Source organism: Zea mays, chromosome 10, assembly GCF_902167145.1.
Source record: "Zea mays cultivar B73 chromosome 10, Zm-B73-REFERENCE-NAM-5.0, whole genome shotgun sequence".
Taxonomy (NCBI): Eukaryota; Viridiplantae; Streptophyta; class Magnoliopsida; order Poales; family Poaceae; genus Zea; species Zea mays.
Window position 1 is genome coordinate 140,589,124 of NC_050105.1, and position 16,577 is coordinate 140,605,700.

Below are 16,577 nucleotides of genomic sequence, written 5' to 3' on the forward strand. Positions count from 1 at the left end.
TTAAGGAGAAGCTCAATCGAAGTCCCGACCTAGAAAGGTCATGAAAGTTGCCCCCGTGCAACATAAGGGTCCGCCCCCTATAGGCCAAACCTTTACTTGTGCTTTGAGCCCTCCTAGGCCCTACATTAGGATCCGCCCCTGTAGGTCAGTCCATCTCATCTGCACACAACCAGAGGAACCAATGAGTGACCTTTTTTCTCGATCGCGCAAGAGCGCTGCACATATTTATATTAAAGAGGGAAGAAAGCAAAAAGAATTACAAGAAGGCCATGCAGAGCAAGGTCAGGCAGAACCCAAATACAGAAAAAATGAAAAGAAACTAATTCGACCCAGTGACCCACAAAGCTTCAGCTAGACTTGGGCTGCCAAGGTGCTTTGCCCTAGCCATGACCCAGCAACCTAATTCATTTAGGAAGCACTGCTGTGCTTTGGGAATAGGAGAACTCCCCCCTCAAAAACAGCTCCGTTTCTTTGTAACCAAAGGCATCGGGCTCCAAGAATGATATCGCAATTAAGGTCTTTCCTTTTATCCTTGGTGATTCTACAACTAATATCCCGCCACCATTCAATGAAGGATGAGGCTTCAGAGCTGGGTGCCAGGTGCCCAAGCCGAAGGGGAGAGGATACTGAACCAAAATTGACGGGCGAAAACACGAGGTTAAGATGTGTTGCACTGTTTCCTAGATTTGGTCATATATGTAAGGAACAGAACTCTTACTCTCATTGAGAGGATGACACTACGAGTTGGGGCAATTTTCTGATTATTTTTTCAAACACTACACAATGCCATACCCATCTAAAGGTTAGAGATACATAATTATAGCCCTAAGGGCTGCACTACACACTGCACTACACACTACACAGTGAACACACTGCACTACACTCCCTGCTGTCCTCCATATGCTAAAGGAGGACAGTCAAAAAGCTCTTGCTTTCCTCTAGATGCTAAACGAGATGATGCTGTCCTACAACATGCTGTCCTCCACAAGACCATGCGTTGTCCTCTAGTCAAAAGAAAACTGCAGTAAAGAAAGGTGTTGTCCTGCCCGCTGTCCTCAAAGCAGTAAAAAACTGCAGTTAAGACCAACAGCAGATGATCCGTCCTTCCCAAAGACCATGAGACTTGTTCCAACAATTCTCTCCCTAAGTCTTGTGCGTCGTCTTGTTGGACAGTTGAGCCATCCCAGACCTTGAACAAAGCTCAAGGAACTTGATCCTCAAGGGGTTTGGTGAGCAGGTTCGCAAGCTGATCCTTGGTGTTGATGTAGCGTGCCTTGATGCTCCCTTCTGCCAAGTAGTCACGGATGAAGTGGTAACTCACCAGGATGTGCTTGCTCTATTCATGGAACACGGGGTTCTTGGCCAACGCCAGAGCGGACTGACGGTCCATCCTGAGTTCCACCACTCCAATGTCTCTCCCGAGGAGATCACCGAGCAGTCGAGCAAGCTAGAGCGCTTGAGTCGAAGTGGTGGAGGCCGCTATGTACTCGGCCTCGTAGCTAGACATGGCCACCACTTGCTGCTTGACCGACTACCAGCTAATGAGGCACTTGCCGAGGAAGAAGAGGATCCCGCTCGTGCTCTTGCTAGTGTCGATGTCGTCGGCGTGGTCGCTGTACCCGACAAGATGTGCCTCCCCAGGACACCTCGGGTATAGAGATCGTGGTCGAGAGTCCTCGCAACATAGCGGACTATCCTCTTCACAGCCTTCTCGTGCTATGTCGTTGGTCGCTGCAGGAACCGACTAACGTAGCCGACGGAGTATGCCAAGTCCGGTCGTGTGTGGACGAGGTAGCGAAGGCTCCCCACAAGACGTCGAAACTGTGTAGCGTCCACCTCCGTCGTGCTGTCGCGACTCAGCTTCAGCCTCTTCTCCATCGGAGTGAGAGCTGAGTTGCAATTGGTGAGCCCAGCCAGCTCAACAATGTGCTTGGCGTAGGCCGTCTGGCGAAGTGTGATCCCAGAGACACTCTGGTGCACCTCAATCCCCAGATAGTAGAGATGCCTAGGTCACTCATCTGTAAGGTGGCCTTCATCTCTTCCTTGAATGCTGTCACCTCTGCATCCTTGGCGCCAATGATCACCATGTCATCGACGTAGACACCCACCAGCAGGGCATTTTCTCCATTGCCCCGTCGATAGATGGCCGCCTCGTGCGGGCTTGGCATGAAACCAATCCTCTTGAGCGTGGAATCTAGCTTGGCATTCCACGCCCTCGGTGCCTGTCGCAAGCCGTAGAGGGCCTTGTGCAAGCGCAACACCTTGCCCTCCTTGCCAAGGATCGCAAAACCTGGCGGTTGGTGTACGTAGACCTCCTGCTTTAAGTTGCTGTTAAGAAACGCCGACTTGACATCCATGTGATGAACGTGCCAGCTCTCCTGGGCTACCAGTGCAAGGAGGAGTCGCACGGATTCCATCCGTGCCACGGGGGCGAAAGCATCATCGAAGTCGATCCCCTCCTGCTGCAAGAAACCGCGTGCCACCAAGTGAGCCTTATGCTTGACGATGGCGTCGGCTTCATCCCTCTTCAGCTTGAACACCCACTTAAGGGTGATTGCACGAGGACCATGAGGCAGATCAACAAGCTCCCTGGTGCGGTTCGTCTCAACCGCGTCCATTTTCGACTGCATCGTGACACGTCAAGCCGAGTGTTTCTCGGCCTCCGCGAAAGATCGAGGCTTGTCGTCGTCGCATCCAAGATGCAACTCTCCTGCCAGAATGCGAGACGCCAGGCCTAGCATCGATGGGTCGATGAGAGGGCCCTCCATCGTACGATACGACAACAACTCGCCGTTGTAGCATGCGTCGACGCGCTCCTCGTTGTTGGAGAACGGGGTACCGAGCTCCACCGGGTCGTGCTCGACACGAGTTGGCGTCGGAGAAGACGTTCCTAGAGAGGTTACCGTCAGTGCTGGAGTATGTGGTGGCGAAGAGCTCCCTGTAGCAGGAGTCATGGTTGGGGAGCGTGGTGGCAAAGAGCTCGTTGTAGCTAGAGCTGCAGAGGGTGGCGTTGGAGTCAGTGGAGACTTGGGGGCTGGGGTAGACCTGCTCGGAGAAGAGTTGCCTACTCACCCAGCTCCCTCAAAGCGGACATACTTGATGGTGAAGTCGTCGTATTTCGGAGTTGTGATAGTCGTCGTCTCGTGCTGGCTTCTTGTTGCCGACGGGGCCGCCTTGGGCGCCTCTGCGGGCACCACCCTCAGCATGTCCTCGCGCCCAGTCCTAGGCGCCTTGCGCGGTATGCCGCGTTTACGGCCATGTGTCGAGGAGGACTCCCCCTTCTTGTCACCCTGGCAGGCCTCTCACTGCTCCCGAGTGAGATGTAGCTTCCCGCCGATGGTGATAGGCCTAGAGAGAGCCTGTAGTTCGTCGCCATCGACGACGTTGAGACGATCTATCGCCTTTTCGATCATCATCGTGGAGAGGTCTAGCAGAGACTCGATCGAGCGAGCGATCTTGTCGGGTACCGTAATTAGGGGTACCCCCAACACTCCTAATCACGGTCGGTAAACACCTTCAGGGCAAACCATAAAGGCTTACGGCTCGGGTCAAAGTCAAAGCTTCGTCTACCAAGGGACGCGGTCTCGCCTCGCCCGAGCCCGGCCTCGGGCGGAACAGTGGTCTCAGACGAGTTCACGTCTCGCCCGAGGGTCTCCTCAGGCAGTGAGCGCGCCCTCGGCTCAGCCAAAGGCAAGCCTTGTCGTGCAAGCGACCTTGGCCAAATCGCCTTACCAGCCGACCGTATCGCATGCGCATTTAATGCTGGGATTGCGCATTTAATGCTGGGATCGCCTGACACCTTATCCTGACACGCGCGCCTCAGTCGGCAAGGTCGAAGTGACCGCAGTCACTTCGCCCTTTCACTGACCGATCTGACAGGAAAACAGCGCCGCCCGCCCCGCTCCGGCTGCTGTGCCAACCACCCGGGCGAAACCGACAACGGTCAAGTTAAGCCTCGGGCGCAACAGGAAGCTCCGCCTCGCCTGACCCCGGGGCTCGGCCTCGGCCTCGGCCTCGGGAGGAGATCTTCGCCTCGCCCGACCCCAGGGCTCGGCCTCGACCTCGGCCTCGGGAAGAGTCACATCCTCGCCCGACCCTGGGCCTCGGCCCCAGCCTCGGCCTCGGAGGAGCCGCCGCCTCGCCCGACCTCAGGCTCGGATCAACCGTGCCACAAGGGATGCATCATTACCCTACTCCTAGCTAGCTCAGGCTACGAAGGAACAAGACCGGCGTCCCATCCAGCTTACCCCGGTAACAGGCGATGGTGGTTTCCCGCATGCAACCATGACGTCGGTGGTTCTCAAGCCCCCTACGGAAGCAAGGAGACGTCAGCAGGATCCATGCAGCACCAACAGCTGTACTGCTACAGGGCTCAAGGCACTTCTCCGACGCCCACGACACTACCTCTACAGGGCTCGAGACGCCCCCCGACGGCCACGTTGTTATCTGTACAGGGCTCAGGGCACTTCCCTGCCAGCCACATTAGCTCCCAGCTGCACCCCATTGTACAGCTGGGCATCTCCTTACGTCTATAAAAGGGGGTGTCCAGGGCCCCACGAAGAGGAGGCGGAGAGAGGGCGAACACGCGAACACACGAACACAGAGAACATACGAACATACGAGGATACGTGTACACGAACGCAAGGCAAAGGGAAGGGAGAGGACGAGCAGGGCCCGACCCTCTCTCTCTCTCTCTCGCCCCCTCGCTCTCGCCCTCTCGCTCTCGCCCTCTCGCAATGCTTGTAACCCCTACTACGAGCACCCTGGTACAAGATAATACAAGGCTTGTTCCCCCTCTTGTGTTCCATCTCGCACCAACCCATCTGGGCAGGGACACGCAGCGACAAATTTACTCGTCGGTCCAGGGACCCCCCGGGTCCGAAATCCCGACAGATCTACTTGTACTTCTTGGGGATGCAACGGAAGAGCTTCTCGACAGCTCTCTCTTCATTGTAGGTGTTGTCACCGAACTGCACCATCTTCTGCAACAGAGTGTTGAGGTGGAGAGCAAAGTCATCAACAACCTCACCTGGCTTGAAGGACAGGTTTTCCATTCCTTGCGAAGTGCCTGCAGTGTGGTCTTGCGGGCACGGTCGCTGCCTATGCGGGTCGCTGTGATGGCGTCCCAGGCCTCCTTAACAGTCTGCTTCTAGGAAAGCGAAAACTGCATTTCGGACGGGACTGCAGCAATGAGGGCATCCAACGCCCGTCGATCCTCGTATTAGTCGACGTCGCCGTATCGAACTACTTCCCACTTGTGGCGAACCTGGAGCCGTACCCTCATCACCGTGGCCCACTCGACGTAGTCGGTCTTGGTAAGGGTAAGCCACCCACCGCCACGACCGATGTCCATGACAACAACTTGGACACCGGGGTGACCATGGTACCGATCCGGGGAGGGAGAGCCGCGACGCCTATAGAGGCCGGATCTCCGTCGACCCGTCTGCTGCCGTCGGGAGCACCGCCTGTAGTGGCCACGATCTCTGTCGACCTGACCCCCGCCGCCGGGAGCATCGCTGACGTGTCCACGCCTGTCTGGGTTGCCGCCGCATGCGCCACCGCCTAAAGCGCCGTCGGCGCGTCTGCGCCTATCTGGGCTGTCGCTGCGCGTGCCCCATGGGGATGCGCGATTGCCTATTGTGCCGCTTGCTCTCACGCTGCTTCCCTCGCCAGCCTCGAGCTCTGCTGCCACCGCACGTGCAGCATCCGTCGTCTCCGCTGCTTCTACTTCCGCCCTCAATGCTGCTAGTTTCGTCGCCGCTAGCCGTGCTGCCCTCGCTGCAGCCGTAGCTGCTGCTCACTCGTGTTCTTGCGCTGCAGCGACCTCGGCCTCCTGCTGGCGTCGCGCACTCGAAGTGACCGAGCGTAGGGACATGGTGTTCTAGTGAGGGGTCGCTGCGTGTGGAAGAGGCTGTCTCAGACGAAAGGTTGCTCGTCCGAGCAGGAGAGGAATGAACATTTGGAGCTCTTGCTGCCGACTGAGTATGTGGAGGGACACATGAAGGAGATGAACAAGAGATGTTGGCTTGCAGGATAGTTTAGCTTTGATACCGATTGTAAACAACGACACACTTACTCTCATTGAGAGGATGACACTACGAGTTAGGGCAATTTTCTGATTATTTTCTCAAACACTACAGTACTACACAATGTCATACTTATCTAAGGGTTGAGGATACATATTTATAGCCCTAGGGGCTGCACTACACACTACACAGTGGACACGCTGCACTACACACCTTGCTGTCCTATAGATGCTAAAGGAGATGCTGCTGTCCTACAACACGCTGTCCTCCACAAGACAATGCGCTGTCCTCTAGTCAAAAGAAAACTGCAGTAAAGAAAGGTGTTGTCCTGTCTGTTGTCCTCAAAGCTGTCAAAAACTGCAGTAAAGACCAACAGCAGATGCTCTGTCCTCCCCACAGACCACGAGACTTATTCCAACAATATAAAGGACAAGCTTCAGGCTGAGGCAGTCCCCTCTTTTGTAACCTATCACCAGTCCAACATTTGTCCTGTATTGCCAGCCATAAAAAACTTGCATTGGGGGGGGGGGGAGGGGGGGCAAGTCTTCCACAGCCTCTTCCAAGGTTCAAATGTAATGGAACCTGCGAAGAGGGCCTTATAACAAGATTAAGAAGAAGAATAGAGACTTGAAGCCTCATGCCTCCAAGAGTGAAGATCGTCTTCATCCTTCATACCTACCTCATTAACCACCTCCCACAGGAGGAGGTATTGCTAAACTTTTCATCTGAAAAGATGGACGCTTCACGTCCTGGCGTCTGTCCGCCTCCTGGCGACTCACCTTCTCTTCCCGGCGCCTCCTCTTCCTTCATCCTCACGCCGGCGTCTGCTCCGGGCCCGGCGGCCACCATCAGCACCCCTACAGACCTCTTTTCCTCTCCGGCGCCGGTTTTCTCCCAGTCTTCCCCCACCCAGTCCGCGCGGGCCTCGTGTGGTCGTTCGCGCCTGGAGAGGTGGCAGGGCAGTTCGCCGACTGGCGGTTCGGATAGCCTCCCTGGGCGGAAGTCGCCTCACAAGCTCTATCGGGATGTGGTGGCCGTTCAGCCTGTTGTCGTAGCTTCGGTGGAAGGCAGCGATCCTCTGCTGTGCGTCCCATCGCAGAGGTCCCAGGGGAAGAAGTGCGGTCCAGTGCGGTCTTCGCCATCGCAGAGGCCCCAGGTGAGGAAGACGTGCGGTCCGGTGCAGTCTTCGCGACCTGGCCGGGCGGTCTCCCAGGAAGCATGCGGAGATGATTGGACCGTGGTGGAATCCAGGCGTTCGAGGAAGCAGCGCGTGAAGTTGGAACGTCAGTGTGTTCTGCCGTTGGACCTCGTCGGGCGATGCTTTAACTGCCTCGCCCAGGGGCACTTCGCCTTCCAATGTTTGAAGAGGACCAGATGCTTCCGTTGTCGTGAGCTTGGGCATCGTTCCTACCAGTGTGTGAGGGCCAAAGCTCCTGTCTGGCGGAGAATTTCTGCCGCCGGGTCGTCGTCGCGGTACGGTGATCCTTCTCGACCTGAGTCCCAAGGCTCGGTCTGGAGGAGGATCAGCCCCACTGCGGACGTCTCGGCCAGTGCTTGCTGTGGGGGCGGTTTTCCTCGACCTGAGGCAAGAGCTTCGGTCTGGAGGAGAATCACCCCACCGGCCTTTTGTCCGAAGCTGAAGCGGTTGCCGTCGTCCAAGCTTTCTGGGCAGATGTGGAGGCGAATCACTCATCCGCCTTCCTCCGAGGTGGACGCGTCTAGGGATAGTCCTTCGCTGACCGGCGGGAATGAGGCTGCTGGTTGCATCTCCAGTGCTCCTCTACCGGCTGGCGTCCGCCCCAAGAGAAAGCGTGTTAGGAAGCGTCGTTCCAGAGCAAAACATTCTGGTGCCCCAACCCCCTCTCCCTCGGAGGCGGCCACCGCTGCTTTGGTAACCCAAGTGCACCACGTACCTCCGTGTATCCTGGGATGGAGCCACCAAATGACAAGAGCAGAGGATGATCTTCAATTCGCGGTAATGGTGACTGTGATCAGCGATCGGTCTTCGGTCCGGGTTTCGGAGATTGCTGAGCTGCTTGCCCCAAGGCTGGAATTGGAAGCTAGTTCTCTGGTGTTGCGAAGGGTCTCAGCGTCAAATTTTATTCTGGTCCTCCCATGTCGCGACAAGGTTGAGGAGTTGGTTGGCAGATGGGCTACTCTCAGAGCTGGGTCTTTTTCTGTGGTTTGTAAGAAATGGTCTCGTCTCATGGACTCCAGGGGCGCCTTACTCCCGGTGTTGATCAATATTGAGCTCCAGGGAATTCCTATACATGCTTGGGAGACAAGCACCGTGGAGCACTTGTTAAACCCTTTTGCATGGATACACCAAGTCCATCCTGATACTCTGAACCTGAAGGATGTGGCCGTTTTCCGCTGCTCCGCGTGGTGTTTGGACCCCTCTGCTATTCCTTCTTCAAAAGAACTTTGGATTGTTGAACCTCCTTCTGCTGTTGAGGGTGATCCTGCAGGAAAACGAGTGCTGATTTACTCGGTGAATATTGCGGTTTCGATCACTCTCCGGCAGGATGGCTCCGGTCCCGTTCTTCGTCCTGTGGATCCTGATGATGAAGATCACTCTCCTCGTCGAAGGCGTCTCTTCTCGCCTTCCCATGAGTTTGTTCAGGGGCTTCATGTTAGGGGTCAGAGATCGGAGCGTCGTTCGGTTCACGATCAGATTGGCCCAAGTGCAGGAACTGGGGATCAAGCGAATGATTGTTCTCAGGTTTCAGTCGCTGAGGCTGAGCTGGTGGAATTCAGCAACGTGGAGATCTGTGAAGTTGATGTCCAGATCCAGAATCATAGTCCTGTGGCTTCTTCCCCCGCTGTTTCTGACCCACTGATATCAGCAATGGTCCAGCATCAAGTCTCGGTTGGGCGTCCTGTGATTTTCTGTCAGACTGACTGTCAGCAGGGGGGTGGGCAGATTTCTGTGCTTAATTGTCCTGGCACTGGGCAGATGCACGGATGTCAGGAGGAGCTGGTGGAATTCAGCAACGTGGAGATCCGAGAAGTTGATGTCCAGTTCCAGAATCATAGTCCTGTGGCTTCTTTCCACGCTGTTTCTGACCCATTGGGATCAGCAGTGGTCCAGCATCAAGTCTCGGTTTGTAGCAGGTCTGCAGAGTGCTCCAGCCTGCATGAGGGTGGACAGGTGTATGTACATGAGGGCCATGGCAGTGGGCAGATGTCTGGGTGTCCTGTGTTTTTCTGTCAGACTGAATGTAAGCAGGGGGGTGGGCAGATTTCTGTGCTTAATTGTCCTGGCAATGGGCAGATAAACGGATGCCAGGAGGATCACTTTCAGTTTGGAAGTCAGCAGGATTTTGTAGCGGCTGGAAATCTGGGTTCTGTGGCTGCTTGCGAGGTGTTGCCTCTCAGGGAGTCTCCTGTGGCTGCCACTTCCCCTCCTTTGCTCCTCCGCCCCAAACCTATTCAAGTATATTTTCGGCGGCGCCGAAGAGCGAGGAGGGTTGAGGAAACAGCCTTGGGAAGCTCTCCGTCTCAAACACCGGCTACTGCTATTGATGTTTCAACCTCAAGGGTGTCCGACTTCCTGTCCAGTATTACCAAAGAGGTCGATGCTGTGTTAGAGAATCCTGCCCCCAACCCCAGTAGAAAGAAAAAACTGCCTAGAGGGCGGGTGACTACTCCTAGGCGCAGCAGGCGTGTTGCTGGCGTCGGGGTTGATTGTCACCAGCGCCTTTCTTCTATCAAGAAAAGCAAGAAGACCATTATGAAGACTCTGGGAGTGATCCGGGATGGGGATGCTCTGAGTCAAGAGGCACTGGATGAATATAGTCGCATTTTCAGCAAATCTCTTTCCCAGGTGCAGATCCAAGCTCTTGCCTCTCTTTTCGGTTGGTCTCTTCCAGAAGAAACGTTGGCTGTGGAGGCTACACTTTGAGGAAGGTTCTCGGCCTTGGGTTGCCGGTCTGTTGGTCGTCTTAAGATAGTGGTTGTTATGGATCCATAAAAAATTCTCATTTGGAATGTTAGGGGGCTTAATGCCTCGGCTCGCCAGGATGCTGTAAGAGCTGAGGTCGTCTCATCTGGAGTGGATGTGGTTTGTTTACAGGAAACTAAAATGCAGGATATTTCTCGTTTTTGGTTATCCGGATGCTTGGACCAGATTTTGCCAACTATGTTTTTCGTCCTTCTATTGGGGCTAGTGGTGGCATTTTGGTAGCTTGGAAAGATCATATTAACTGGTCTGGTGTGTCTAGAGTGGATGTTCACTCAGTGTCAATTCTTTTTCATCCTGTTGATGATGTGGAGTGGTGGCTGACTTGTGTGTATGGTCCCCAACTCAACCAGGACAAAATTGCCTTCCTTCAAGAATTGAGAGATATTCGTGCTTCCTGTTCTGGCCCTTGGTTGGTCCTTGGGGATTTTAATTTAATTTACAAAGACGAAGATAAGAATAACTCCAATCTGGATAGGCCAATGATGCATAGTTTCCGGAGGTGGATTGATGACTTGGCTCTTAAGGAGTTGCCTTTGGTTGGGCGTAAGTACACCTGGTCGAATGGGCAGCATAATCCAACTCTTGTCAAATTGGACCGTGTTTTCTGTTCCTTGGATTGGGATGATCAGTTCCCTTGGGCCCTGCTGCAAAGTTCGGCCTCTTTCGATTCAGACCATTGCCCGCTTCTTCTGGGGCTTAAGGATATTGTGCAAGGAAAGCCACGGTTTCATTTTGAAGCTTTTTGGACAAGATTGGATGGGTTTCTGGTAGCTGTTGAGGAAGCCTGGGCTGCTGTTCCTGCTAGTCACTGTCCGTTGCTCACTCTCTACATGAAGCACAAGGCCACGGCTAAAGCTCTTCAGGGTTGGGGCGAGAAAAAGGTTGGTCATATTAGATCACAGCTTGGTCTTGCCAGGGAGCTGCTCCACCAGTTCGACATAGCCCAGGACAGTAGAAGTCTATCTCATGAAGAAGTTTGGTTGCGTAATAATCTAAAGCAGCACAGTCTTGCTCTTGCGTCTCTATGGCGCTCCTTGGTCCGGATGAGATCTCGGATTTGTTGGTTGAAGGATGGGGATGCGAATACTGCTTTGTTTCACTCTCATGCGAGGTATCGCAAAGCTAAGAGTTTCATCCCTAGAATTGTCTCAGAGGATGGATCGGTTTTCACTGCACAGGAAGAGAAGGCGGACTTGTTCACTGATTTTTATAGGAATCTGCTTGGTTCTGCAATCAATAGGGGGGCTGCGGTTGATTTGGAACAGCTTGGAGTTCCCACATTTGATCTAGAAGCTCTTGACAGACCTTTCTCAGCGGATGAGGTTTGGAATACAATCATTAGTCTTCCTCTTGACAAGGCGCCAGGGCCAGACGGGTTCACAGGTCGTTTTTATAAGGTCTGTTGGTCCATAATAAGGATTGATGTATTGGCTGCAATATCCTGTGTTTGGGCCAGAAAGTTTGCCAACATGAATTGCCTGAACTCCGCTTACATCACTCTCATTCCAAAATTGGAAGGGGCCGACAAGGTCAAGGATTTTAGACCTATCAGTCTTATTCATAGTTTTGCAAAGCTGATGTCTAAGCTTATGGCTAATAGGTTGGCTTCGCAGTTGCAGCATCTTGTCTTGCCTAATCAATCTGCTTTCATCAAGAAAAGGTTTATTCAAGATAATTTTATGCTGGTACAACACACAGCCCGTTTTTTGCACCAACAAAAACAGCCCCGTATCATGATCAAACTGGACATTTCTAAGGCGTTTGATAGTGTTTCCTGGGCATTTTTAATTGAAGTCCTCACTAGGCTGGGTTTTGGGCAGATTTGGTGCAACGTCGTTTGCGGCTTGTTGTCCTCTTCCTCAACTCAGATTTTGCTTAACGGATGTCCGGGAGAAGTCATATATCATCGGAGGGGTTTGCGTCAAGGGGACCCATTGTCTCCTATGCTTTTCGTCTTGGTTATGGATGTCCTTAATTTTATGGTACAACGTGCCTCTGCGGTAGGGGTCCTCCAGCCCCTTTCTTCGAGAATCCTTCACCACCGGATCTCTTTATACGCGGATGATGTGGTTGTTTTTCTTCGGCCGGATGCGGTTGATATTGAGGCATTTAAGGGGATTCTACAACTTTTTGGTGAAGCCTCTGGTCTGAAGGCCAACATTCAGAAGAGTAATGTTTTCCCAATTCGTTGTGATGAGGAAGTTCTGGCTTCAATGCAGGCATCACTGCCTTGCCAATTATCTAATTTCCCGTGCAAATATCTTGGGCTGCCGTTATCCTTAAAACGTCTATCTAGGCCGCAACTGCAAGCTATCATTGATCGTATTGCTGTCATGCTTCCCGGATGGAAGGCGGCGCTTATGACCAAGGCTGGACGGGCTGTTTATATTCAGTCAGTTATGACTTCCAGATTTGTGTATTTGGCTATGGCCCTGGATCTTCCTGCTTGGGCAATCAAGGCAATTGACAGATTAAGGAGAGCTTTCCTTTGGAAAGGCGGGAAAGAAATCAAGGGAGGGCATTGTTCTTTGGCTTGGAGTAAAGTCACTCGTCCTAAAGAATTGGGTGGTCTTGGTCTTTTTGATTTAAAATTGTTTGGCTGGGCCCTTAGAGTCAGATGGCTCTGGTTGCAGAAATCAGATCCTGGGAGGCCGTGGACTGTTTTTTCGCTTCATTTCCCAAAGGAAGTGGTTTGCCTATTCAATTCTGCTGTGTATACTGAGATTGGAAATGGACTCAACACACTTTTTTGGACTGATAAATGGCTGCATGGGCATTGCATCCAAGAGCTTGCCCCAGCAGTGTTTGCCTCTATTCCTAGGAGGGTTACCAAAAGAAGATTGGTGAAGGATGCCTTGACTAATTGGAGTTGGGTTCAAGATGTTCAGGGAGCTCTTTCCTATGCTTTTTGGGTGCAGTTTTTGGATTTAGCTGAGCTTTTGGAAGATTCCTTGCTGCAGCCCAATGTGCAAGATCGTCATGTTTGGAGGTTTTCTAGTTCCGGGGATTATTCTTCAAAGTCCGCTTATTGTGCTATGTTTCATGGCTCGGTGTTTTTCAAGCAGGCTGATCGAATTTGGAAGACTTGGGCCCCTAGCAAATGTCGGTTTTTTCTTTGGCTTGTGGCTCACAACAAGTGTTGGACAGCAGATAGATTGGCCAAACGAGGATTGACTCAGTCGCTTCTTTGTCCGTTCTGTGATCAACATGATGAGTCTATCAACCATCTGCTGGTGGGCTGCTCCTTTGCGCGACATTTCTGGTTTGAGTTGCTAAGGTCTTTTGGTTTACAGGACTTTTCTCCAGGACAGGACATAGAAGATTTTGATCATTGGTGGTGTTCCAATAGTGCTCGGTTGGGGGGTCTGAGTAAGAAGGGCTTTGACTCTTTGATCGCTTTAGGCGCTTGGATGTTATGGAAGCATAGAAATGGTGTTGTCTTCAATGGCTCCCACCCAAACTTGGTGGTGGCCATTCGGCTGGCTAGGGAGGAAGCTCTCTTGTGGTCTTTGGCTGGGGCTAAAGGTTTTTCTTACCTCCTAGCTCAAAGTCGGGTGGTTTAGTTTTTCTCTGTTTTAGTCTTGGGGTGGCTGTCAGCTGACAGACGCTCTGTCCCTGCCCTGCTCCAGGTGGGGCTCTGTGTGTGTGTGTGTATAGGTGTGTGTGTGTTTGTGTGTGTGTGTCTGTGTTTTTGTGTGGGTTGTACTGTCTGTTCGGGGTTCTTTTTCCCCTTTTCTTCTTAATATATTGATGCGCAGCTCTCCTGCGTGTTCGAGAAAAAAAAGGAGGTATTGCTATAAACCCTCTAAAGAAAGAGGAGGTTTGATATCTCGCACCCAGGAACTGTTTTCTAGAGCTTGAGCCACTGTCCTAGAACACACGACTTTCTTATCTACTGTAAAACTTCTGGAGCAACCTCAGAAATGGAACATCCCTCCAACCAGCGATTGGACCAAAACAGGGTGTTTGTACTATTACCAACAGTTGAAACTACTGAGTTGACAAAGAACTTCCTGACCTGCGGTTGAATGGGAAGGTCCATATCCCTCCAAGGCCTGCTAGCATCCGTCTTCTGCAACCAAAGCCACCTTGCTTGCAGCGCCCATCCCTGGTATTGCAGGTTAGGTCTACCAAGCCTTCCTAGGATTAGAGACCTTGTTACCATATCACAAGATACCAGACAACTTCCTCCCTTCACTTCTTTCCTTTCCTTTCAAAGGACCTCAACCTGAAATTCGCTTCCACTGGGATTCAAACTCAAGACCTTAGGAGTGCTAATTAGACCACCTAACCAACTCAGCTAGAGGCTCATTCGCTTATTCTGACATCCTATCTGTGGATTTTTTTTCATTTTATTCGTTTGGAAATAAATGTTCTAAACAATGAATTCTGTCATTAATTGTTGTTACTGCAGCTTGTGTTGGCCACTTCTGCATCTGGTGGGTCCGAAGCTCCTTCAATAGTAAATGACAACAATATGAAATTACTATTTGAGATTCAGAAAAAGGTAGAAAACTCACATAGTAACTTGAATTTTCGGACCGCATTTGCCGTGTGGTTCTCATGTTTCTTCTAATTGTAAAGGTTGATGATCTACGTGCAAATTATTCTGGGTCTAAAGTAGCCCTCGCTGACATTTGCTTAAAGCCACTCAGTACAGACTGTGCTACTCAAAGTGTCTTGCAGGTGATGATACTATAGTCTCTACTGTCTACTTTATGTATATTGAAACCAACTTTGTTTCTCAAGAATATACAAATTTTCTTGAAAATGCTATAAAAATGATAGTTACAATGCTCAATGCTGCAGTATTTCCAGCTGGATCCTAAAAAGTTTGATGATTCTGGAATAGACCATGCTAAATTCTGTTTTCAGGTAAATCTCTACTTCAAAGTATCACATTAGTACATGCTTTTATGACAGTTCGAGTAGCAACTTCACTGATATTAGAGATTGATTATTCTACTTATTGGAACATGGATTCTGTAATGTTTGTCATCGTTTTTGCTTGGTGCTTAAGTTGTTGTATTGGGCCATTGGCAAAGGCATGTGTTGTACATCACATTCAGTACTGATTATCAGGATCCATATTAGGTTTTTGAGCTGGTTGTATTGGTGGTGCCTAAGTTCTTATCTTGTATTCTGCAGCATTACACTTCTGAAGAGACATGTTTGAGCACTTTTCAGTCACCTGTTGATCCAAGTACAATTTTAGGTGGTTTTCCAGGAAGCAATTTTACCGAGGTAATATTTGATTACACCTTTGTAGTAATATAAACATATTACATATTCTGATACCCCACTCCTTATCAACTTGATGTTGCTGGGCAGGCTTCGGCATTTGTAATAACTTATCCTGTGAACAACAAGGTTCAAACAACAGGAAAAGAGAACGGGAAGGCCATGGCTTGGGAAAGGGCTTTTATTAATCTTGTTAAGGTTGGCCATGCTAATTCAGTTTCTCTTGTCGTTGCATGTGCTTAGCAAGTACATTTGATTGAAGTATATACTCTAATACCTGTTCTATACAAGTCAATGCTTCTGTCTATTCTTGAAGCAGTTCCTGTAACATATTCAGTATTTCCCGTAGCAAACATTGCTCAAAAAGAACGTTTTGAACACACGGTCCTATGTCCTCATAAGATACAACAGTGTGCAAAACTTGGATAAGGCGACCAAGTGTATTCAACTTTATATCTTGTTATAGCTTGCCAACCCATCTCTCATGTTCTAGGTCCATTTGGTTGAAGTTTGTATTATTTGGGTGGGTTATTTGAGAATATGCCATCTGTCAAGAGTTAGGGTATGACATTCCTTGCCTTACATGTGGGTCCTGGTCCACATGTCATTGAGATATCGGGAGGCATTACCTGAAATTCTACTTATTTGGCATTCCTCAAATTACAGTATTATACTTGACTGCTAATGTCATTTGTATGCACAATGATTTTAATTCAAAGCATGTATAAGTTTTAGTGTATCGTATCTTCTGATTTATCCAGTGAAGTTACTTATTCATTTTTTTTATATATTTTACTTTAAATATTTCGCACAATGAGCTAGAAGACAAATGTTTTGTTCAGGAAGAAATACGTCCAATGGTATTAGCACAGAATCTAACGTTGTCCTTTTCGTCCGAGAGCTCTATCCAAGATGAATTAAACAGAGAAAGTACAGCTGATGCAATTACAATAATGGTAAATGTCTTTGATATGCAAAACTCCTAAAGTCCTTAATGTTGATGAACAACTGTATTCTTATTTGTTTCCTTTGATTGTAATCAGATTAGCTATATTGTGATGTTTGCATATATATCATTCACACTTGGAGACCGTCCTTCTCGTTGGCTGTTACTATTTGTTTCATCAAAGGTATGAGTGAAATAAAATGATCGCTCAGCTTTTTGGTTATACTTTTCCTCATGCTTGTTCTTGTAACTAGGGGTGGTAATGGACCGCGATCCAAATACTTCTTCACAAAATAGTAGGGCCCTAAATAAATTTTAGTTCAAAAATGAATAGAAATAGGGCCCAATCCTAATCCGATCCGATACTTAAATCTTACAGTGTAAAATTTAGAGCTCATTG

At 50.4% G+C, this 16,577-nt stretch overlaps 1 protein-coding gene across 1 annotated transcript in view; it reads left to right on the forward strand.

Moving 5' to 3' along the window:
• Positions 1-16,577, forward strand: part of LOC103641981 (uncharacterized) — a 92,837-nt gene that overhangs the window by 26,270 nt on the left and 49,990 nt on the right. Inside the window, exons 12-18 of the mRNA XM_008665285.3 lie at positions 14,405-14,497; positions 14,575-14,676; positions 14,800-14,865; positions 15,139-15,234; positions 15,322-15,429; positions 16,074-16,187; positions 16,275-16,361. Of these exons, the coding sequence (XP_008663507.2) occupies positions 14,405-14,497; positions 14,575-14,676; positions 14,800-14,865; positions 15,139-15,234; positions 15,322-15,429; positions 16,074-16,187; positions 16,275-16,361 (666 nt within the window). The remainder of the gene's footprint in view (positions 1-14,404; positions 14,498-14,574; positions 14,677-14,799; positions 14,866-15,138; positions 15,235-15,321; positions 15,430-16,073; positions 16,188-16,274; positions 16,362-16,577) is intronic.